Source organism: Pseudophryne corroboree, chromosome 7, assembly GCF_028390025.1.
Source record: "Pseudophryne corroboree isolate aPseCor3 chromosome 7, aPseCor3.hap2, whole genome shotgun sequence".
Classification (NCBI taxonomy): domain Eukaryota; kingdom Metazoa; phylum Chordata; class Amphibia; order Anura; family Myobatrachidae; genus Pseudophryne; species Pseudophryne corroboree.
In genome coordinates this window covers 515607062-515631790 of record NC_086450.1, presented here as the reverse complement: position 1 = coordinate 515631790, position 24729 = coordinate 515607062, and the positions used below count along the sequence as shown (strand labels likewise).

The 24729-nt window shown below is 52.4% G+C and overlaps 1 protein-coding gene across 2 annotated transcripts in view; it reads right to left on the bottom strand.

Moving 5' to 3' along the window:
- Positions 1 to 24729, bottom strand: part of CFAP119 (cilia and flagella associated protein 119) — a 123871-nt gene that overhangs the window by 95481 nt on the left and 3661 nt on the right. For both annotated transcript variants that reach the window (XM_063935491.1, XM_063935492.1), the window contains exons 3-6: positions 9370 to 9426; positions 9123 to 9292; positions 2260 to 2330; positions 2064 to 2180 (exon numbers count right to left, since the gene is read on the bottom strand). In XM_063935491.1, coding sequence (XP_063791561.1) covers positions 2064 to 2180; positions 2260 to 2330; positions 9123 to 9292; positions 9370 to 9426 — 415 coding nt within the window. The remainder of the gene's footprint in view (positions 1 to 2063; positions 2181 to 2259; positions 2331 to 9122; positions 9293 to 9369; positions 9427 to 24729) is intronic.

Genomic DNA, 24729 nt, shown 5'->3' with positions numbered 1-24729 from the left:
CCTAGCACATGTCGACCTAGAAACCCTGTCGACCTAGTGACTGTCGACCTATAGTGGTCGACCTAGATACTGTCGATTTGATGATCCACACCCAACTGGAGGACTATGTATATTTGGCTGGTCTGTGGGAATCAGTGAGATGAAGTAGTACGGAGCAATCCCTGACCGGGGGTCGAACCCGGGCCTCGGCAGGGGGAGACGTATCCTGACCACTGGATCATCGGGAACTTGGTGTTGATAGGATGGGGAATGTATTGGTGAGAATGAACTAGATATACTGTCACAGGAGTAGGTGTTTCTGTACTCAAGGTTCTCTGGAGTCGCGCAGAACTGGGAGGAGAGCTGAAGGCGTTGAACTGGACTGGTTACCGGTGAGACCGAGAACCGCACTGTGAACCGGGCTGTGTACCGGTATAACTGGAATGCAACTGTAATCTAGGCTGGTACCAGATATAACTGTATGTAGAACAATGACTGTAGCTGTGACTTTACGATAAGGCTTAAAAATACTGCGGCTGTGTCTTTAAGACGAGTCTGAAGAATACTGGATATAACTGGTAACAAAACAAATCCAGACTGGGTAGAAAAAGAGCAGAGTTTTACAGGAACTAAGGGGGTCATTCCGAGTTGTTCGCTCGCTAGCTGTTTTTAGCTGCCGTGCAAATGCTATGCCGCCTCCCACTGGGAGTGTATTTTAGCTTAGCAGAAGTGCGAACGAAAGGATCGCAGAGCTGCGGCAAAGTTGTTTTGTGCAGTTTTAGAGTAGCTCAAAACCTACTCCGCGCTTGCGATGACTTCAGACTGTTCAGTTCCTGTTTTGACGTCACAAACACGCCCTGCGTTCTCCCAGCCGCGCCTACGTTTTTCCAGCCACTCCTGCGTTTTTCCTGGCACGCCTGAGTTTTTTCGAACACTCCCTGAAAACGGTCAGTTGACACCCAGAAACACCCACTTCATGTCAATCACTCTGCGGCCAGCAGTGCGACTGAAAAGCTTCACTAGACCCTGTGTGAAACTACATCATTCGTTGTAATAGTACGTCGCGCGTGCGCATTGCGCCGCATGCGCAGAAGTACCTTTTTTTGCCTCATCGCTGCACAGCGAACGAATGCAGCTAGCTATCAACTCGGAATGACCACCTAAGGTAATAGCGTTACCGCTTAGGGAGCTCCGCTACTAAGCTCACACGGAGCTGTGTGACACAAGGAACTGGCAGCTTCTGCAACACAAGTCTCTTTACTTATACTTCCTGGTCCTTGGTGATTGGTGAACAGAGTCAGATGATTCAGAGAATCTCAGGCTGGCAAAGGATTGGATAGCTCCAGGTCAGGTGCTCAGACCCTGTCATGTCAGTACTCCAGGTTAGGCTCTGATGTAAAGTGAGGCCTAGCATGCTGGAAAAACACTGAAGCCTAAACTCCTAAAATGAGCAGAGGACGCTGACTTTTAGGCCCAAACACCTTAGAGCCGAGCACAGTAGAAAATGTATCTGGTGACCACTAGAGTCAGAGAGGCATATAGTATAATGACAACAATGATTGCTGTGTAGGCACAGCATAGAAAGACTTGCTGAATTCAGTATTCACACAGAAAGTTAATCAGCACAGGTGGAGCTCGTTAACTCTCACCTTCCAGGCAGAGAACTCAGCACTCAGGAAATTCATGGTACTGGCAAGCTGTTTCTCCCAGTGAGCAGAAAAGACGCAGCATCCAGGACAGATGGCAGAGGGAAGTCACAAATATGAGAATAGTCAGGATCATGACACTATGAGGAGCTGCTACACAAGGTAATGAGGGGAATCACACACACACACACACACACACACACACACACACACACCTGACCTGACACTGTGAGGAGCTCTGCTACACAAGGTAATGAGAGGAATGACACACACACACACATACACACACACACACACACACACACAATCCTGACCTGCTACAGAAGATAATGATGGGAGAGTGTCATACCCACTGGCACATGCTGTCTGGGATATCTTAGCCTTCCCACACGGCACCAGGTGCAGCACAATGGATGAAGCAGAAGGAAACGTTCTTACCTGCGGTGTGAAGACATATTTGTAGAGCTTGAATTGGCGGAAATATGTATTTAGGAAATAGTCGGATATACGCAGAGCCTGCGGCAGCGTGAAGAGACTAATGCTGAACGGAGGGCGCTGCAAAACACAGAGAGGAGACAGATCTTACTACACGGAACAGAGCTTCCCCAGCACAGACCACCCCGGCCACACTCACGTGGACTGCGTGACACAGGAGTAACTGCTGGAAGTACACGTAGCACTCTTCCTCATTCAGCAGCGGGCTACCTAGAGAAGAGACACCCAGCATTACCGGCAGACGAGGACATGGCCGCAGAAGGTGTTGTCCATAGCAACCCGATGTTTACATTCATTTTACAAACTGCACAAGAAGGACAGCCTCAGCACAGGTGGTTGCTATGGGTGACAAGCTCTGAAGGCACAGTCTTTCCTGGGCTACACCCCTGCGTATCTATAGGCGACAGCGCAGGCTGGAAGGGACAGTCTCTCCTGTGCTAAATCCCTATGTATCTATAGGCGGCAGCGACAGCGCAGGCTGGAAAGGACAGTCTCTCCTGTGCTACATCCCTATGTATCTATAGGCGGCAGCGACAGCGCAGGCTGGAAAGGACAGTCTCTCCTGTGCTACATCCCTATGTATCTATAGGCGACAGCGACAGCGCAGGCTGGAAAGGACAGTCTCTCCTGTGCTACATCCCTATGTATCTATAGGCGGCAGCGACAGCGCAGGCTGGAAAGGACAGTCTCTCCTGTGCTACATCCCTATGTATCTATAGGCGACAGCGCAGACTGGAAAGGACAGTCTCTCCTGTGCTACATCCCTATGTATCTATAGGCGACAGCGCAGGCTGGAAAGGACAGTCTCTCCTGTGCTACATCCCTATGAATCTATAGGCGGCAGCGACAGCGCAGGCTGAAAGGACAGTCTCACCTGTGCTACATCCCTATGTATCTATAGGCGGCAGCACAGGCTGGAAAGGACAGTCTCTCCTGTGCTACATCCCTATGTATCTATAGGAGACAGCGCAGGCTGGAAAGGACAGTCTCTCCTGTGCTACATCCCTATGTATCTATAGGAGACAGCGCAGGCTGGAAAGGACAGTCTCTCCTGTGCTACATCCCTATGTATCTATAGGCGGCAGCGACAGCGCAGGCTGGAAAGGACAGTCTCTCCTGTGCTACACCCCTGCGTATCTATAGGTGACAGCGCAGACTGGAAGGGACAGTGTCTCCTGTGCTATATCCCTATGTATCTATAGGTGACAGCGCAGACTGGAAGGGGCAGCCTCTCCTGTGCTACATCCCTATGTATCTATAGGTGACAGCGCAGACTGGAAGGGACAGCGTCTCATGTGCTACATCCCTATGTATCTATAGGCGACAGCGCAGGCTGGAAGGGAAAGTATCTCCTGTGCTATATCCCTATGTATCTATAGGTGACAGCGCAGGCTGGAAGGGAAAGTCTCTCCTGTGCTACATCCCTATGTATCTATAGGAGACAGCGCAGGCTGGAAAGGACAGTCTCTCCTGTGCTACATCCCCATGTATCTATAGGAGACAGCGCAGGCTGTAAAGGACAGTCTCTCCTGTGCTACATCCCTATGTATCTATAGGCGGCAGCGACAGCGCAGGCTGGAAAGGACAGTCTATCCTGTGCTACACCCCTGCGTATCTATAGGTGACAGCGCAGACTGGAAGGGACAGCGTCTCCTGTGCTATATCCCTGTGTATCTATAGGTGACAGCGCAGACTGGAAGGGGCAGCCTCTCCTGTGCTACATCCCTATGTATCTATAGGCGACAGCGCAGGCTGGAAGGGAAAGTCTCTCCTGTGCTATATCCCTATGTATCTATAGGTGACAGCGCAGGCTGGAAGGGAAAGTCTCTCCTGTGCTACATCCCTATGTATCTATAGGTGACAGTGACAGCACATGCTGGAAGGGAAAGTCTCTCCTGTGCTATATCCCTATGTATCTATAGGTGACAACGCAGACTGGAAGGGACAGTCTCTCCTGTGCTATATCCATATGTATCTATAGGTGAGTGACAGTGACAGCGCAGGCTGGAAGTGACAGTCTCTCCTGTGCTATGTCCCTATGTATCTATAGGTGACAGCGCAGACTGGAAGGGACAGTCTCTCCTGTGCTATATCCATATGTATCTATAGGTGACAGTGACAGCGCAGGCTGGAAGTGACAGTCTCTCCTGTGCTACATCCCTATGTATCTATAGGCGACAGCGCAGGCTGGAAGGGAAAGTATCTCCTGTGCTATGTCCCTATGTATCTATAGGTGACAGCGCAGACTGGAAGGGAACGTCTCTCCTGTGCTATTTCCCTATGTATCTATAGGTGACAGTGACAGCGCAGACTGGAAGGGACAGTCTCTCCTGTGCTATATCCCTATGCATCTATAGGTGACAGTGCAGACTGGAAGGGGCAGTCTCTCCTGTGCTACATCCCTATGTATCTATAGGTGACAGTGCAGACTGGAAGGGACAGTCTCTCCTGTGCTACATCCCTATGCATCTATAGGTGACAGCGCAGACTGGAAGGGAAAGTCTCTCCTGTGCTACATCCCTATGCATCTATAGGTGACAGCGCAGACTGGAAGGGAAAGTCTCTCCTGTGCTATATCCCTATGCATCTATAGGTGACAGCGCAGACTGGAAGGAGCAGTCTCTCCTGTGCTACATCCCTATGTATCTATAGGCGACAGCGCAGGCTGGAAGGGAAAGTCTCTCCTGTGCTATATCCCTATGTATCTATAGGTGACAGTGACAGCGCAGGCTGGAAGGGAAAGTCTCTCCTGTGCTACATCCCTACGTATCTATAGGTGACAGTGACAGCGCAGGCTGGAAGGGGCAGTCTCTCCTGTGCTATATCCCTATGTATCTATAGGCGACAGCGCAGGCTGGAAGGGACAGTCTCTCCTGTGCTACATCCCTACGTATCTATAGGTGACAGTGACAGCGCAGGCTGGAAGGGGCAGTCTCTCCTGTGCTACATCCCTATGTATCTATAGGCGACAGCGCAGGCTGGAAGGGAAAGTCTCTCCTGTGCTATATCCCTATGTATCTATAGGTGACAGTGACAGCGCAGGCTGGAAGGGAAAGTCTCTCCTGTGCTACATCCCTACGTATCTATAGGTGACAGTGCAGTCTGGAAGGGAAAGTCTCTCCTGTGCTACATCCTGTGACAGGACGATACCGTACGAAAGCACTCGCCGCTTGCCGCGTCCCGTCGACTGCGCACAGATTGGAAGGTCAAGCCGCACGAGGCCTGACCACATAGGGGATTCCCGCTTACCGTCAGTAACCGCCTGTTACTGACTCCACCCACTGCGCTGTGGGCGGGTTCTCGCTGCCACCACCAAACTCCTAACCTGCCGTGGCGTTTGGAACCACGGTTCTGCTCTGTATGTGCCGACGCACTGCTTTACCACAGCTGTGTGGTGCTGACGAATCCCCACTAGCCACTTGCTAGGCCTCTACCGGTAGCTGGCGAAAGGCGGAGCTTGGAGACGCTAGGTGCTTCCCTGGACAGCCGGAGGACGGGGCTAGGTTTGGCCTAACCCTGTTGGTCACAAGATGAAGCCGTCTTCTTAAGGCAAAGATGTTTATTGCTCAATAACCTTTAAAAAGGCTCCTCCCTATTGCTAGGGGCAACAGCATACAATTCAGCAGAATAAGATGGAATAATAACTACAACTCTGGAGGCACGCAGGTCTCCTTTTTATGTCAGTTTTCCACACAGTATCACAGGGGGTAAGCCCTCCCTGTCTTCTCCAACCAATCAGGTTATTTTACAAAATACCAATAAAATCACATTTTACAAGGATATAAGTGCAATAAAACAATATCCTCCTTCCTCTGACACAGACGTTTGGTATCAGATTAACATTCACTATTGATAAATATATCACATAGCTTCAAAATACAATGTTTCTGTCTCATTCACATCTCCAGGCAAACCCAGTGTCTGAGATTACAACAGGAAGGCTACAATACAAACAAACAGTCTTCCTTCCTACATCGGTCGTTCGTATGTCAATTAAATCAGGTACATGAAACAAGTTCCAAGCCCATAGACCCAGTGATTAGCATCTCTCTCTAAGGAACTTACACATCAAAAGGTATTGTCCTTCACACCTCTCTGCTAGGACAGAGCCATTAGCATGCCACTTCCTATTTCCAGAGGATAAGAGTTGCTTATTCAGACAGCTATAGTAACTGCATTTTTCCTTTAAATACATTTCATTTAAACACGTGTTTCCCTTTAAATATACACAGAGCCTGTCTTGAATATAAAGTAGATACAGTTAAACATGCCTTCCTGCAATGGTGCACAGAGCACTACATATGACATGTTAAAAGTAAAACACACCATTAAACAAACTTTCAAACAGTCCGTAACATGGCGCCGGGCACGAGGGTTAACCCCTTCAGTGCCGCAGACGCCATTACACGTGTGGCTGGCTAGTCTCTCCGGCCACATATCCCTACGTATCTATAGGCGACAGTGACAGCGCAGGCTGGAAGGGAAAGTCTCTCCTGTGCTACATCCCTACGTATCTATAGGTGACAGTGACAGCGCAGGCTGGAAGGGAAAGTCTCTCCTGTGCTATATCCCTATGTATCTATACCAGGCTGCACCGTGTGTACAGTGACAGAGACAGCGCAGGCTGGAAGGGGCAGTCTCTCCTGTGCTCTATCCCTATGTATCTATAGGTGACAGCGCAGGCTGGAAGGGGCAGTCTCTCCTGTGCTCTATCCCTATGTATCTATAGGTGACAGCGCAGGCTGGAAGGGGCAGTCTCTCCTGTGCTATTTCCCTATGTATCTATAGGTGACAGTGACAGCGCAGGCTGGAAGGGAAAGTCTCATGTGCTACATCCCCATGTATCTATAGGTGACAGCGCAGACTGGAAGGGACAGTCTCTCCTGTGCTACATCCCTATGCATCTATAGGTGACAGCGCAGACTGGAAGGGAAAGTCTCTCCTGTGCTACATCCCTATGTATCTATAGGCGACAGCGCAGGCTGGAAGGGACAGTCTCTCCTGTGCTACATCCCTATGTATCTATAGGCGACAGCACAGGCGGGAAGGGAAAGTCTCTCCTGTGCTATATCCCTATGTATCTATAGGTGACAGCGCAGACTGGAAGGAGCAGTCTCTCCTGTGCTACATCCCTATGTATCTATAGGCGACAGCGCAGGCTGGAAGGGAAAGTCTCTCCTGTGCTATATCCCTATGTATCTATACCAGGCTGCACCGTGTGTACAGTGACAGAGACAGCGCAGGCTGGAAGGGAAAGTCTCTCCTGTGCTACATCCCTACGTATCTATAGGTGACAGTGACAGCGCAGGCTGGAAGGGAAAGTCTCTCATGTGCTACATCCCTACGTATCTATAGGTGACAGTGACAGCGCAGGCTGGAAGGGAAAGTCTCTCATGTGCTACATCCCTACGTATCTATAGGTGACAGTGACAGCGCAGGCTGGAAGGGAAAGTCTCTCCTGTGCTACATCCCTACGTATCTATACCAGGCTGCACCGTGTGTACAGTGACAGAGACAGCGCAGGCTGGAAGGGAAAGTCTCTCCTGTGCTACAGCCCTACGTATCTATAGGGGACAGTGACAGCGCAGGCTGGAAGGGAAAGTCTCTCCTGTGCTACATCCCTACGTATCTATAGGAGACAGTGACAGCGCAGGCTGGAAGGGAAAGTCTCTCCTGTGCTACATCCCTACGTATCTATAGGCGACAGTGACAGCGCAGGCTGGAAGGGAAAGTCTCTCCTGTGCTACATCCCTACGTATCTATAGGTGACAGTGACAGCGCAGGCTGGAAGGGAAAGTCTCTCCTGTGCTATATCCCTATGTATCTATACCAGGCTGCACCGTGTGTACAGTGACAGAGACAGCGCAGGCTGGAAGGGGCAGTCTCTCCTGTGCTATATCCCTATGTATCTATAGGTGACAGCGCAGGCTGGAAGGGGCAGTCTCTCCTGTGCTATTTCCCTATGTATCTATAGGTGACAGTGACAGCGCAGGCTGGAAGGGAAAGTATCTCCTGTGCTACATCCCTATGTATCTATAGGTGACAGCGCAGACTGGAAGGGAAAGTCTCTCCTGTGCTACATCCCTATGTATCTATAGGTGACAGCGCAGACTGGAAGGGACAGTCTCTCCTGTGCTACATCCCTATGCATCTATAGGTGACAGCGCAGACTGGAAGGGAAAGTCTCTCCTGTGCTATACCCCTATGTATCTATAGGTGACAGCGCAGACTGGAAGGGGCAGTCTCTCCTGTGCTACATCCCTATGCATCTATAGGTGACAGCGCAGACTGGAAGGGAAAGTCTCTCCTGTGCTACATCCCTATGTATCCATAGGCGACAGCACAGGCTGGAAGGGACAGTCTCTCCTGTGCTACATCCCTACATATCTATAGGTGACAGCGCAGGCTGGAAGGGGCAGTCTCTCCTGTGCTATATCCCTATGTATCTATAGGTGACAGCGCAGACTGGAAGGAGCAGTCTCTCCTGTGCTATATCCCTATGTATCTATAGGCGACAGCACAGGCTGGAAGGGGCAGTCTCTCCTGTGCTATATCCCTATGTATCTATAGGCGACAGCACAGGCTGGAAGGGAAAGTCTCTCCTGTGCTATATCCCTATGTATCTATACCAGGCTGCACCGTGTGTACAGTGACAGAGACAGCGCAGGCTGGAAGGGAAAGTCTCTCCTGTGCTACATCCCTACGTATCTATAGGGGACAGTGACAGCGCAGGCTGGAAGGGAAAGTCTCTCATGTGCTACATCCCTACGTATCTATAGGTGACAGCGCAGGCTGGAAGGGAAAGTCTCTCCTGTGCTACATCCCTACGTATCTATAGGGGACAGTGACAGCGCAGGCTGGAAGGGAAAGTCTCTCCTGTGCTACATCCCTACGTATCTATAGGTGACAGTGACAGCGCAGGCTGGAAGGGAAAGTCTCTCCTGTGCTATATCCCTATGTATCTATAGGTGACAGCGCAGGCTGGAAGGGGCAGTCTCTCACCCTGGCAGACAGCGTGGGTCTCCTTCATGATGGAGAAGAAAGAGGAGGTCTGAACTCTGGTAAATCCACACTCCCAGCAGAATCTCAGGGTATAATAATACAGGTCCAGCAGGACGGAGGTGCGAGGCTCAGCGAGGCCTCCTTCCAGAGACAGCACTTTGGCCAGAGCTCTGGGGGAACAGGAAGCACAATGATAAGACAGGGAGCAGACAGGTGTCTCAGTGATATCCTATATAGGGTCCCGTACCTGTGCAGGTCCTCCGCACGCTCCAGCGTCTCCATGTCATGCTCGCTCAGGTCCTTCCTGTACACATATATTACACACGGTATCAGTCAGACACTGGCACTCACTGTTACACACAGGAATTTCTCTGCCGTTACCCTACACAAAATCTGGAAGATAATCTGAGTATATGAATGGCGGCACTCGGGAAGTAAAGACTGCGCCAAGCTGTGGATATACATCCACGTCAATGCATGAAGCTTCATACCCGGATCAGGGCGTGAGCGCGTCCATCTACGCAGCTTGGTGCAGGGGCTTTACTTCCTGCAAGATTCTCTCTCTCTATATATATATATATATATATATATATATATATATATATATATATATATATATATACACACATACATACATATATACACATACATATACATATATACATATATATATATATATATATAACAAGAAGTAGATGTGGACTTGTGTATGTAGGCCAGACCATTAGGACATTTAGGGAGCGCATGGCCCTACATCGCTCTGCGATCAGGGGGGCCTTGGATGGGAAGAAAAATGACCAGCCGGTTGCTCGCCATTTTAAAATGGCGAACCATAAACTATCTGATTTACGATATAAGATCTTGGACCATGTACCGGTAATGATACGTGGTGGTGATAGAGCGAAAGTACTGGCACAAAAGGAAGCCAGATGGATTTTTACCCTGAACTCACTTACCCCTCATGGTCTTAATGAACAAATGCCCTGGAATGTCTTTTTATAATGTCTTTTTATATATATATATATCTTGGTCTACAGCTTTGGGCTTTCCGATAGGGGATATAGATGGGATCATTAAGCTATGACATACTCTGGGTACACTTTACTCCTGGTGCCTGTGCTTGTTCCTTATGACGTCGAAATTTACGTGTGCATTATGGTGACTATGACTATCTTTTATGCATGATGACTGTGTCTTATAAGGTGTCCTCTCATATTACTGCAAGCTTTATTGTTCATTCTCCTGTTTTTAATCTTTTAATCTTTTAGTACCATTTCAGTTCTCAGCACGTCTGCACTTTTTGCTTATCTATACACAATTGTCTCTCTCTAATGTTCAGCTTCCTGGTGCCGCGGCTGGAGTACACAGTGCGTCCGGTTACCTGGCAATGGTATGACGTCATCGACGGTTGCCGCTGACTCAGTCCCGGAACGTGCGGGTGGCTCGTCACTGGCGTCCGGAAGTGTGAAGATGCGAGACCTTACACGAGGTGGCTATTTAGGGGAGTACACATGTGGTTTCTGTTCTTTGGTTTGTTTTTCTAGCACTGTGCACCTTGAAAAAAACGCCTGTGAGGCGTTGAAACGTTGGTTTGCTTTTTTGCACTATGTATTGATTTTTTTTGAGCATATTTATAAAAGCTTTCTCTCTTTAAAAATCCGTGGAGTGCCGCCTGGTCTCTGGAGGGTGATTAAGTATAGCTTCACCCAGGGGACTGTATTAATGATACATATGAGACTTTTATCAGTTCAAAACAGCGTTGATTAAAGCACGCTGTTTTGAACTGATAAAAGTCTCTGAGTGCCGCCTTCCACTGTGCATATTTAAATACACAGCATTATTTCTGATCCCATTGCCTCCAGTGCCGTTCTTTTTTGGAGTGGTGCATTGATTTTTTGAACGTGGCACGGTGGCTGGCTGTGGCGTTTAACCTTGTGAGTGCCGACTGCCTTGTCTGTATATATAGATAGATAGATAGATAGATAGTGTGTGTGTGTATACAAGTGATACCATAACTGTGAATCAGGCATGTCACTATCTGGAGATTTCTCCTCCCCGTGATAAGATTAGGTACACTATTTGGGTGCAAACAATTTTATAAAATCACATAAAAACGAAGTAAAGAAAAAGAGTAAGGACACCTTTTAGGACAATTAATGTGCAGCTCTCAATAGATAATGTGCAGTTATCAATAAAATTACCTATACAATAAAGAAGAGAGAGCGCAAGTATTGAAAAATAGTATTTTGGTTACCTACCAGTAAATCCTCTTCTCGTAGTCTGTAGAGGATGTTGGGGTCCACATTAGTACCATGGGGTATAGACGGGTCCACCAGGAGCCAATGGCACTTTAAGAGTTTGAGAGTGTGGGCTGGCTCCTCCATATATGCCCCTCCTACCAGACTCAGTCTAGAAACTGTGCCCGAGGAGACGGACATCTTCAAGAGAAGGATTACACACAGATAGTGGCGAGATTCACACCAGCTCACACATACAAGGCAAACCAAGCTAACTAGCCTGAAAACTCAGCAACAGCTGAAACATAACTTACCAAGTAACAATGCAGTACTCAACTAAAACGAAGTTATACTGAACCAAATAACATTTGCAGGAAAACGAAGCGTTGGGCGGGCGCCCAGCATCCTCTACGGACTACAAGAAAAGGATTTACCGGTAGGTAACCAAAATCCTATTTTCTCTTGTGTCCTAGAGGATGCTGGGGTCCACATTAGTACCATGGGGATGTACCAAAGCTCCCAGAACGGGAGGAAGATCCCGGAGGTTCCTGCAGAACTGATTGATTGAACTTCAGATCAGAGGCCAAAGTATCGAACTTGTAAAACTTTCCACACCAAGTTGCAGCTCGGCAAAGTTGCACTGCCGAGACACCCCGGCAGCCGCCCAGGAAGACCCCACCGTACGAGTAGATTGGGCCTTAACAGATCTTGGACACGGCAAGGCCTGCCGTAGAATAAGCATGCTGGATAGTGAACCGATTCCAGCGAGAAATAGTCTACTTAGAAGCAGGACACCCAATTTTCTTGGGATCATAGAGGACAAATAGAGTCCGACTTTCTGTGACGAGAAGTTTTCTTCACATATATCTTCAGAGCCCTTACAACATCCAAGGACTTTGATGTGATTGAGGAGTCAGTAGCCACTGGCACCACAATAGGTTGGTTGATATGAAATGCCAACACAACCTTCGGAAGAAACTGCTGACGTGTCCGGAGCTCAGCTCTATCTTCGTGGAAGATCAAGTAAGGGCTTTTACAGTATAAAACTCTCAATTTGGACATGCGTCTAGCAGAAACTAAGGCCAACAACGTGACCGCCTTTCATGTAAGAAATTTGACCTCAACCTCCTGTAGAGGCTCAAACCAATCCGACTGGAGGAACTGCAGCACCACGTTAAGATCTCATGGCGCCATAGGCGGTACAAAGGGAGGTTGGATGTGCAGAACTCCCTTCAAAAAAGTCTGAACCTCAGGGAGGGCAGCCAATTGTTTCTGGAAGAAAATAGATAGGGCCGAAATCTGTACCTTCACATATCCCAACCTCAGGCCCATATCCACACCTGCCTGCAGGAAGAGGAGAAAACGTCAGAGTTGAAACTCCACCGTAGGAAACTTCTTGGATTCACACCAAGAGACATATTTCTTCCAAATACGATGGTAATGTTTAGACGTTACCCCTTTCCTAGCCTGTATCAGGGTAGGAATGACCTTCTTCGGAATGCTCTTCCGAGCAAGAATCGGGCGCTCAACTTCCATGCCATCAAACGTAGCCGCGGTAAGTCTTGATAGGCGAACGGCCCCTGCTGCAGCAGGTCCTCCCGAAGAGGAAGAGGCCTCGGTTCTTCTTGCAGTAGATTCAGAAGGTCTGCGTACCAAGCCCTTCTCGGCCAGTCTGGGGCAATGAGGATCGCTTGAACCCTTGTTCTCCGTATGAGCTTTAGGATTCTTGGGATGAGTGGGAGTGGTGGAAACACAAAGACTGACTGGAACACCCACGGAGACACCAGGGTGTCCACTGCCACTGCTTGTGGGTCCCTCGACCTGCAACAATAACGCGGAAGCTTCTTGTTGAGACGAGTGGCCATCATGTCTATTTGGTGTAATCTCCAAAGGTCTGTTATTTCCTTGAATACCTCCGGATGGAGACAGTGTCTGCTGAGGAAGTCTGCTTCCCAGTTGTCTACTTGCGGAATGAAGATGGCTGACAGCACCAGCGAGTGTTTTTCTGTCCAGAGGAGTATTCTTGTCACCTCTGACATTGCCGCTCTGCTCTTCGTTCCGCCCTGTCGGTTTATGTAAGCCACTGTTACGTTGTCTGACTGAACTTGAATGGCCCGATTTCTTAGAAGTGGGGTTGCCTGCTCTTAGTTCCAGGATGTTGACGGGCAGGCCGGCTTCCAGGCTTGACCACCGTCCTTGGAAAGTTACTCCTTGAGTGACTGATCCCCAGCCCCGAAGGCTCACATCCGTGGTTAGAAGGACCCAATCCTGAATCCCGAACCTGCAGCCCTCCACAAGGTGAGGTAATTGTAACCACCAGAGGAGCGAAATCCTGGCCTTCGGCGACAGACAAATTCTCTGGTGCATGTGGAGATGAGATCCCGACCACTTGTCCAGAAGATCCAGTTGGAAGGTCCGAGCGTGGAACCTCCCGTAGTGGAGAGCTTTGTAAGAAGCCACCATCTTTCCCAACAGGCGAATGCATTGATAAACAGACACCCGTGCTGGCTTCAGGACATCCCGGACCACAGTCTGTATTAGCAACGCCTTTTCCTGCGGAAGAAACACCTTCTGCACTTCCATGTCCAGGATCATTCCCAGAAAGGACAACCTCTGGGTTGGTTCCAAATGTGACTTTGGAAGGTTCAGAATCCAACCATGACTCTTGAGGAGGCGTGTTGTGAGAACAATGGATTGCAGCGCTTCTCCTTGGACGATGTCTTTATCAGCAGATCGTCCTGATATGGAATGATGTTCACCCCTTGTTTGCGGAGGAGAACCATCATCTCTGCCATCACCTTGGTAAACACCCTCGGTGCTGTGGAGAGGCCGAATGGCATGGCCTGGATCTGGAAAGGACAGTCCAGCAATGCGAAACGGAGATAAGCCTGATACGGCAGCCATATCGGAATGTGGAGGTACGCATCCTTGATATCCAGGGATACCAGGAATTCCCCTTCTTCCAGACCTGATATCACCGCCCTGAGAGACTCCATCTTGAACTCCTTTAGAAAGGGGTTCCATGATTTTAGGTTCAGAATGGGCCTGACCGAACCATCCGGTTTCGGTACCACGAAAAGGTTTGAATAGTAACCTGTGGCCTGCACAGGAGGAGGAACTGGCACAATGACCTGTGCCTCCACCAGCTTTTGGACAGCTTCCTGTAATACAGTGTTGTCTGCCAACAGAGCTGGCAAGCCTGATTTGAAAAAACGATGAGGGAGACTTTGAAATTCCAGCCTGTATCCCTGAGACACAATATCTATCACCCAGGGATCCTGGCCGGACGATACCCAGACGTGACTGAATTGTCCGAGTCTCACTCCCACTGGCCCCACCTCCAGGCCGTGCGGTCCATCGTCATGCGGAGGACTTTGGCGTACCTGAAGCAGGCTTTTGTTCCTGGTAACCTGCAGCAGCAGGTTTCTTGGACTTAACTCGACCTCCCCTAAAGAAGGTATTGGACGGCCTGGCCTTTCTAGGCTTGTTAGGCTGAAAGGACTGTGTTGCAAAAGAAACTAAGACTTACCCGCTGTAGCCGTGGATATCCACGCGTCTAGAGCTTCCACAAAGAGAGCCTGACCTGTGCTGAAACAGACATGGAAGATATTCCCGCAGCCATGGAACCCAGGTCTTTCATGGATTCTACCATAAAACCTGCTGAATCATGTATATTGCGTAAAAATAATGCAACATCATCCTTATCCATCGTATCCAAATCCTTTAGTAAGGTAGCCGACCACTTTACTATAGCTCCGATCAGCCGGCTCCTTTAAGGCGGTAGATCCTGGAACAGGTAAAACCACCTTCTTTTGAGTCTGGACACAGATGCGTCAACAATCGTCGGGTTTTCCCATTTTTTCCTATCCTCCTCAGGGAAAGGAAATGCCACCTGTACCCGTTTAGGGATCTGGAATTTTTTCTCAGCGTTTTCCAAGGCTTTCTCAAATATAGCATTCAATTCCTTTGACGCAGGGAAGGTTAGCGAGGCTTTTTTTATTTTCGGTGAAAAAGGCCTCCTCAACCTGCTCAGGTGTGGTATCATTAACATTTAACACATCCCTGATAGCCTCTATCAACAATTGCACCCCCTTTACAAGAGATGCGGACCCCCGCAACACATCCCCATCACCGTCTGTGGTGTCAGAATCGGTATCCGTGTCGTCTTGTGTGACATGCACAAGCGCACGCTTATGGGGTATATAGCGGAGCGTCCTGGAGGTACCAGAAACTGGTTATACTGCCATAGAGCTCTGTAATACCTGGGTTGCAGATTCATTACTAGCAACCTGTCTGAAATCTGAGAAATCCACGATTTGATAGAGGAAAACCACTCAGGCTCCCTTGCTGGTATCTGTGCTAAACCAGTGCTATCCTGATTACATGGAATGGGATCATCCTGGGAGGACAAATCCTCTGCAGCATATGACACAGTGTCCCTGGACATAGCTAAAGGAGACCACCAAACACACAGGTGAGGGCAGACAGAGTTTCCCCCCCAAGAATGGCAAGAGAGACACAGAGATCGGAGCAGCCCATACACAGCGCTTTTAGTAAAGGGAGACCCCTGGTCAGCGCTGACTGCGCACCTTAATAAGACACACAGTGGTACTGCAGCCCCCCACTTCTACAACCCCCTGTTACCGTGTACAGAGAGCTGGAGCTGTTGTGGAGGGACCTGATTCTCCTTCTCAGCGCTGTGCAGGCAGGAAAATGGCGCTGAACGCTGCTGGGTCCGCTCTGGGGAGAAGCTCCGCCCCCTTAATGGCGCTGTCTTCCCGCTCTTCATGGATTATACTGGCCTGAGGAATTAGTGCTGGCTGAGATCCGAAGACCCTGACAGACTGTGTGACGAGTGTGGGGGGTAAGCGCTGGCCCAGGGAGCCCCTCACAGCGCCGCACCGTGTACTGCTGAGCCTTCCCAGGAGCGCAGTTAATACTGCACTCCCTCCCCACTGCCGCCATCTTCACACCGCCCCCCCCTCCCCCCCCCCCCCGCTTGCTAGGGGGGTCGGTGTCTCACTCGCCACATCTTCAGCTCTGTAAGGGGGTGGCGGCATGCTGCTGGGGCGAGCAGTCGCCTGTGGCGGGGAACGCTCAGTGTCCTGTCAGCGGAGACAGTGGCTCAGACCCCGCAGGGTGGACACTACTTCCCCCCCCCCCCCCTCCCCTCAGTCCCTCCAGCACTCCAGCAGCCTCCCTGTAAAATTAAAAAACTCTAACAAACTTTTTACTAGGAAAACTCAGTAGAGCTCCCCTAGCTGTGACCGGCTCCTCCGGGCACATTTTCTAAACTGAGTCTGGTAGGAGGGGCACAGAGGGAGGAGCCAGCCCACACTCTCAAACTCTGAAAGTGCCAATGGCTCCTGGTGGACCCGTTTATACCCCATGGTACCAATATGGACCCCAGCATCCTCTAGGACGTAAGAGAAATAGAAACACATTTAATTTCATATACATTTTTTTTTAAAGCATCTCCTGATGGGAAAACTAGGAAATGTATATTGGATGTAGAAGTGATGTGGGGGCAGTCCCGCTAATGTTCAAGGTATAAATTCATTTCCAGCTTATAATAGGAGTCAGAGGTAAATGTAGTGTAAGTATGTTATAATAGCTGAACAGATATGAGCGAAAGCTCCTATTACCGGATGAACTGTATGGCTCACAGATAACGCTTGGAGCTGCGCCCTCCCTCTGCACCTACACCGCAGACCTGCGTCTAATGCTGGGGACCATATGCTAACGGAAGTGTGTTCACAATTACTGGATACCGACGGTTACCACACACATGGATTTCCAGCACAGCGGAGAGCTCTGTACCAGCGGGCGGTGAGGATAGCTAGGGCGGTCAGGTGGGAGGACGGCTAGGGCGGTCAGGTGGGAGGACAGCTAGGGCGGTCAGGTGGGAGGACAGCTAGGGCGGTCAGGTGGGAGGACAGCTAGGGCGGTCAGGTGGGAGGACAGCTAGGGCGGTCAGGTGGGAGGACAGCTAGGGCGGTCAGGTGGGAGGACAGCTAGGGCGGTCAGGTGGGAGGACAGCTAGGGCGGTCAGGTGGGAGGACAGCTAGGGCGGTCAGGTGGGAGGACAGCTAGGGCGGTCAGGTGGGAGGACAGCTAGGGCGGTCAGGTGGGAGGACAGCTAGGGCGGTCAGGTGGGAGGACAGCTAGGGCGGTCAGGTGGGAGGACAGCTAGGGCGGTCAGGTGGGAGGACAGCTAGGGCGGTCAGGTGGGAGGACAGCTGGGGCGGTCAGGTGGGAGGACAGCTGGGGCGGTCAGGTGGGAGGACAGCTAGGGCGGTCAGGTGGGAGGACAGCTAGGGCGGTCAGGTGGGAGGACAGCTAGGGCGGTCAGGTGGGAGGACAGCTAGGGCGGTCAGGTGGGAGGACAGCTAGGGCGGGAGGTAGGAGGACAGCTAGGGCGGGAGGTAGGAGGACAGCTAGGGCGGGAGGTAGGAGGACAGCTAGGGCGGGAGGTAGGAGGACAGCTAGGGCGGGAGGTAGGAGGACAGCTAGGGCGGGAGGTAGGAGGACAGCTAGGGCGGGAGGTAGGAGGACAGCTAGGGCGGGAGGTAGGAGGACAGCTAGGGCGGTCAGGTGGGAGGACAGCTAGGGCGGTCAGGTGGGAGGACAGCTAGGGCGGTCAGGTGGGAGGACAGCTAGGGCGGTCAGGTGGGAGGACAGCTAGGGCGGTCAGGTGGGAGGACAGCTAGGGCGGTCAGGTGGAAGGACAGCTAGGGCGGTCAGGTGGGAGGACAGCTAGGGCGGGAGGTAGGAAAACAGCTAGGGCGGGAGGTAGGAGGACAGCTAGGGCGGTCAGGTGGGAGGACAGCTAGGGCGGTCAGGTGGGAGGACAGCTAGGGCGGTCAGGTGGGAGGACAGCTAGGGCGGTCAGGTGGGAGGACAGCTAGGGCGGTCAGGTGGGAGGACAGCTAGGGCGGTCAGGTGGGAGGACAGCTAGGGCGGTCAGGTGGGAGGACAGCTAGGGCGGTCAGGTGGGAGGACAGCTAGGGCGGTCAGGTGGGAGGACAGCTAGGGCGGTCAGGTGGGAGGACAGCTAGGGCGGTCAGGTGGGAGGACAGCTAGGGCGGTCAGGTGGGAGGACAGCTAGGGCGGTCAGGTGGGAGGACAGCTAGGGCGGTCAGGTGGGAGGACAGCTAGGGCGGTCAGGTGGGAGGACAGCTAGGGCGGTCAGGTGGGAGGACAGCTAGGGCGGTCAGGTGGGAGGACAGCTAGGGCGGTCAGGTGGGAGGACAGCTAGGGCGGTCAGGTGGGAGGACAGCTAGGGCGGTCAGGTGGGAGGACAGCTAGGGCGGTCAGGTGGGAGGACAGCTAGGGCGGGAGGTAGGAGGACAGCTAGGGCGGGAGGTGGGAGGACAGCTAGGGCGGGAGGTGGGAGGACAGCTAGGGCGGGAGGTGGGAGGACAGCTAGGGCGGGAGGTGGGAGGACAGCTAGGGCGGGAGGTGGGAGGACAGCTAGGGCGGGAGGTGGGAGGACAGCTAGGGCGGGAGGTGGGAGGACAGCTAGGGCGGGAGGTGGGAGGACAGCTAGGGCGGGAGGTGGGAGGACAGCTAGGGCGGTCAGGTGGGAGGACAGCTAGGGCGGTCAGGTGGGAGGACAGCTAGGGCGGTCAGGTGGGAGGACAGCTAGGGCGGTCAGGTGGGAGGACAGCTAGGGCGGTCAGGTGGGAGGACAGCTAGGGCGGTCAGGTGGGAGGACAGCTAGGGCGGTCAGGTGGGAGGACAGCTAGGGCGGTCAGGTGGGAGGACAGCTAGGGCGGTCAGGTGGGAGGACAGCTAGGGCGGTCAGGTGGGAGGACAGCTAGGGCGGTCAGGTGGGAGGACAGCTAGGGCGGGAGGTAGGAGGACAGCTAGGGCGGGAGGTAGGAGGACAGCTAGGGCGGTCAGGTGGGAGGACAGCTAGGGCGGTCAGGTGGGAGGACAGCTAGGGCGGTCAGGTGGGAGGACAGCTAGGGCGGTCAGGTGGGAGGACAGCTAGGGCGGTCAGGTGGGAGGACAGCTGGGGCGGTCAGGTGGGAGGACAGCTGGGGCGGTCAGGTGGGAGGACAGCTAGGGCGGTCAGGTGGGAGGACAGCTAGGGCGGTCAGGTGGGAGGACAGCTAGGGCGGTCAGGTGGGAGGACAGCTAGGGCGGTCAGGTGGGAGGACAGCTAGGGCGGTCAGGTGGGAGGACAGCTAGGGCGGGAGGTAGGAGGACAGCTAGGGCGGGAGGTAGGAGGACAGCTAGGGCGGGAGGTAGGAGGACAGCTAGGGCGGGAGGTAGGAGGACAGCTAGGGCGGGAGGTAGGAGGACAGCTAGGGCGGGAGGTAGGAGGACAGCTAGGGCGGGAGGTAGGAGGACAGCTAGTGCGGGAGGTAGGAGGACAGCTAGTGCGGGAGGTAGGAGGACAGCTAGGGCGGGAGGTAGGAGGACAGCTAGGGCGGGAGGTAGGAGGACAGCTAGGGCGGGAGGTAGGAGGACAGCGCAGGACTCATATTTGTTCAGCTATTATAACATACTTACACTACATTTACCTCTGATTCCTTTTATAAGCTGGAAGTGAATTTATACCTTGCACATTAGCGGGACTGCCCCCATATCACTTCTACACCCAATATACATTTCCTAGTATTCCATAAGGAGATGCTTTAAATTTATTATATGAAATCAAATGTTTCCATTTTTAATACTTGCGCTCTCTTTTCTTTATTGTAATGTTATAAGATTACTGAGAACTGTCAGATTCATCTCCTCACAGATCCCCTCAAAGTATGAGAGGGACAGACGTGTGCCAGTGACAGGTGATCAGTGATGTCACAGCGTACGGCCAGCATAGGGGTATGTGTGGTACAGGAGCTCCCTGTGACGTGTGTATGTGAGGACAGACGTGTGCCAGTGACAGGTGATCAGTGATGTCACAGCGTACGGCCAGCATAGGGGTACGTGTGGTACAGGAGCTCCCTGTGACGTGTGTATGTGAGGACAGACGTGTGACAGGTGATCAGTGATGTCACAGCGTACGGCCAGCATAGGGGTATGTGTGGTACAGGAGCTCCCTGTGACGTGTGTATGTGAGGACAGACGTGTGCCAGTAACAGGTGATCAGTGATGTCACAGCGTACGGCCAGCATAGGGGTATGTGTGGTACAGGAGCTCCCTGTGACGTGTGTATGTGAGGACAGACGTGTGACAGGTGATCAGTGATGTCACAGCGTACGGCCAGCATAGGGGTATGTGTGGTACAGGAGCTCCCTGTGACGTGTGTATGTGAGGACAGACGTGTGCCAGGCACAGTGACAGGTGATCAGTGATGTCACAGCGTACGGCCAGCATAGGGGTATGTGTGGTACAGGAGCTCCCTGTGACGTGTGTATGTGAGGACAGACGTGTGCCAGGCACAGTGACAGGTGATCAGTGATGTCACAGCGTACGGCCAGCATAGGTGTACGTGTGGTACAGGAGCTCCCTGTGACGTGTGTATGTGAGGACAGACGTGTGCCAGTGACAGGTGATCAGTGATGTCACAGCGTACGGCCAGCATAGGGGTATGTGTGGTACAGGAGCTCCCTGTGACGTGTGTATGTGAGGACAGACGTGTGACAGGCACAGTGACAGGTGATCAGTGATGTCACAGCGTACGGCCAGCATAGGTGTACGTGTGGTACAGGAGCTCCCTGTGACGTGTGTATGTGAGGACAGACGTGTGCCAGTGACAGGTGATCAGTGATGTCACAGCGTACGGCCAGCATAGGGGTATGTGTGGTACAGGAGCTCCCTGTGACGTGTGTATGTGAGGACAGACGTGTGCCAGGCACAGTGACAGGTGATCAGTGATGTCACAGCGTACAGCCAGCATAGGGGTACGTGTGGTACAGCAGCTCCCTGTGACGTGTGTATGTGAGGACAGACGTGTGCCAGGCACAGTGACAGGTGATCAGTGATGTCACAGCGTACGGCCAGCATAGGGGTACGTGTGGTACAGGAGCTCCCTGTGACGTGTGTATGTGAGGACAGACGTGTGACAGGTGATCAGTGATGTCACAGCGTACGGCCAGCATAGGGGTATGTGTGGTACAGGAGCTCCCTGTGACGTGTGTATGTGATGGACAGACGTGTGCCAGGCACAGTGACAGGTGATCAGTGATGTCACAGCGTACGGCCAGCATAGGGGTATGTGTGGTACAGGAGCTCCCTGTGACGTGTGTATGTGAGGACAGACGTGTGCCAGGCACAGTGACAGGTGATCAGTGATGTCACAGCGTACGGCCAGCATAGGGGTACGTGTGGTACAGGAGCTCCCTGTGACGTGTGTATGTGAGGACAGACGTGTGCCAGGCACAGTGACAGGTGATCAGTGATGTCACAGCGTACGGCCAGCATAGGGGTACGTGTGGTACAGGAGCTCCCTGTGACGTGTGTATGTGAGGACAGACGTGTGCCAGGCACAGTGACAGGTGATCAGTGATGTCACAGCGTACGGCCAGCATAGGGGTATGTGTGGTACAGGAGCTCCCTGTGACGTGTGTATGTGAGGACAGACGTGTGCCAGGCACAGTGACAGGTGATCAGTGATGTCACAGCGTACGGCCAGCATAGGGGTACGTGTGGTACAGGAGCTCCCAGTGACGTGTGTATGTGAGGACAGACGTGTGCCAGTGACAGGTGATCAGTGATGTCACAGCGTACGGCCAGCATAGGGGTACGTGTGGTACAGGAGCTCCCTGTGACGTGTGTATGTGAGGACAGACGTGTGACAGGCACAGTGACAGGTGATCAGTGATGTCACAGCGTACGGCCAGCATAGGGGTATGTGTGGTACATGAGCTCCCTGTGACGTGTGTATGTGAGGACAGACGTGACAGGCACAGTGACAGGTGATCAGTGATGTCACAGCGTACGGCCAGCATAGGGGTATGTGTGGTACAGGAGCTCCCTGTGACGTGTGTATGTGAGGACAGACGTGTGCCAGTAACAGGTGATCAGTGATGTCACAGCGTACGGCCAGCATAGGGGTATGTGTGGTACAGGAGCTCCCTGTGACGTGTGTATGTGAGGACAGACGTGTGCCAGGCACAGTGACAGGTGATCAGTGATGTCACAGCGTACGGCCAGCATAGGGGTATGTGTGGTACAGGAGCTCCCTGTGACGTGTGTATGTGAGGACAGACGTGTGACAGGCACAGTGACAGGTGATCAGTGATGTCACAGCGTACGGCCAGCATAGGGGTATGTGTGGTACAGGAGCTCCCTGTGACGTGTGTATGTGAGGACAGACGTGTGCCAGGCACAGTGACAGGTGATCAGTGATGTCACAGCGTACGGCCAGCATAGGGGTATGTGTGGTACAGGAGCTCCCTGTGACGTGTGTATGTGATGGACAGACGTGTGCCAGGCACAGTGACAGGTGATCAGTGATGTCACAGCGTACGGCCAGCATAGGGGTATGTGTGGTACAGGAGCTCCCTGTGACGTGTGTATGTGAGGACAGACGTGTGACAGGTGATCAGTGATGTCACAGCGTACGGCCAGCATAGGGGTATGTGTGGTACAGGAGCTCCCTGTGACGTGTGTATGTGAGGACAGACGTGTGCCAGGCACAGTGACAGGTGATCAGTGATGTCACAGCGTACGGCCAGCATAGGGGTATGTGTGGTACAGGAGCTCCCTGTGACGTGTGTATGTGAGGACAGACGTGTGCCAGGCACAGTGACAGGTGATCAGTGATGTCACAGCGTACGGCCAGCATAGGGGTACGTGTGGTACAGGAGCTCCCTGTGACGTGTGTATGCGAGGACAGACGTGTGACAGGCACAGTGACAGGTGATCAGTGATGTCACAGCGTACGGCCAGCATAGGGGTATGTGTGGTACAGGAGCTCCCTGTGACGTGTGTATGTGAGGACAGACGTGTGACAGGTGATCAGTGATGTCACAGCGTACGGCCAGCATAGGGGTATGTGTGGTACAGGAGCTCCCTGTGACGTGTGTATGTGAGGACAGACGTGTGCCAGGCACAGTGACAGGTGATCAGTGATGTCACAGCGTACGGTCAGCATAGGGGTATGTGTGGTACAGGAGCTCCCTGTGACGTGTGTATGTGAGAACAGACGTGTGACAGGCACAGTGACAGGTGATCAGTGATGTCACAGCGTACGGCCAGCATAGGGGTATGTGTGGTACAGGAGTTCCCTGTGACGTGTGTATGTGAGGACAGACGTGTGCCAGGCACAGTGACAGGTGATCAGTGATGTCACAGCGTACGGCCAGCATAGGGGTACGTGTGGTACAGGAGCTCCCTGTGACGTGTGTATGTGAGGACAGACGTGTGCCAGCACAGTGACAGGTGATCAGTGATGTCACAGCGTACGGCCAGCATAGGGGTATGTGTGGTACAGGAGCTCCCTGTGACGTGTGTATGTGAGGACAGACGTGTGACAGGCACAGTGACAGGTGATCAGTGATGTCACAGCGTACGGCCAGCATAGGGGTATGTGTGGTACAGGAGCTCCCTGTGACGTGTGTATGTGAGGACAGACGTGTGCCAGTAACAGGTGATCAGTGATGTCACAGCGTACGGCCAGCACAGGGGTACGTGTGGTACAGGAGCTCCCTGTGACGTGTGTATGTGAGGACAGACGTGTGACAGGCACAGTGACAGGTGATCAGTGATGTCACAGCGTACGGCCAGCACAGGGGTACGTGTGGTACAGGAGCTCCCTGTGACGTGTGTATGTGAGGACAGACGTGTGCCAGGCACAGTGACAGGTGATCAGTGATGTCACAGCGTACGGCCAGCATAGGGGTATGTGTGGTACAGGAGCTCCCTGTGACGTGTGTATGTGAGGACAGACGTGTGCCAGTAACAGGTGATCAGTGATGTCACAGCGTACGGCCAGCATAGGGGTACGTGTGGTACAGGAGCTCCCTGTGACGTGTGTATGTGAGGACAGACGTGTGACAGGCACAGTGATAGGTGATCAGTGATGTCACAGCGTACGGCCAGCATAGGGGTATGTGTGGTACAGGAGCTCCCTGTGACGTGTGTATGTGAGGACAGACGTGTGACAGGCACAGTGACAGGTGATCAGTGATGTCACAGCGTACGGCCAGCATAGGGGTACGTGTGGTACAGGAGCTCCCTGTGACGTGTGTATGTGAGGACAGACGTGTGACAGGCACAGTGATAGGTGATCAGTGATGTCACAGCGTACGGCCAGCATAGGGGTATGTGTGGTACAGGAGCTCCCTGTGACGTGTGTATGTGAGGACAGACGTGTGACAGGCACAGTGACAGGTGATCAGTGATGTCACAGCGTACGGCCAGCATAGGGGTATGTGTGGTACAGGAGCTCCCTGTGACGTGTGTATGTGAGG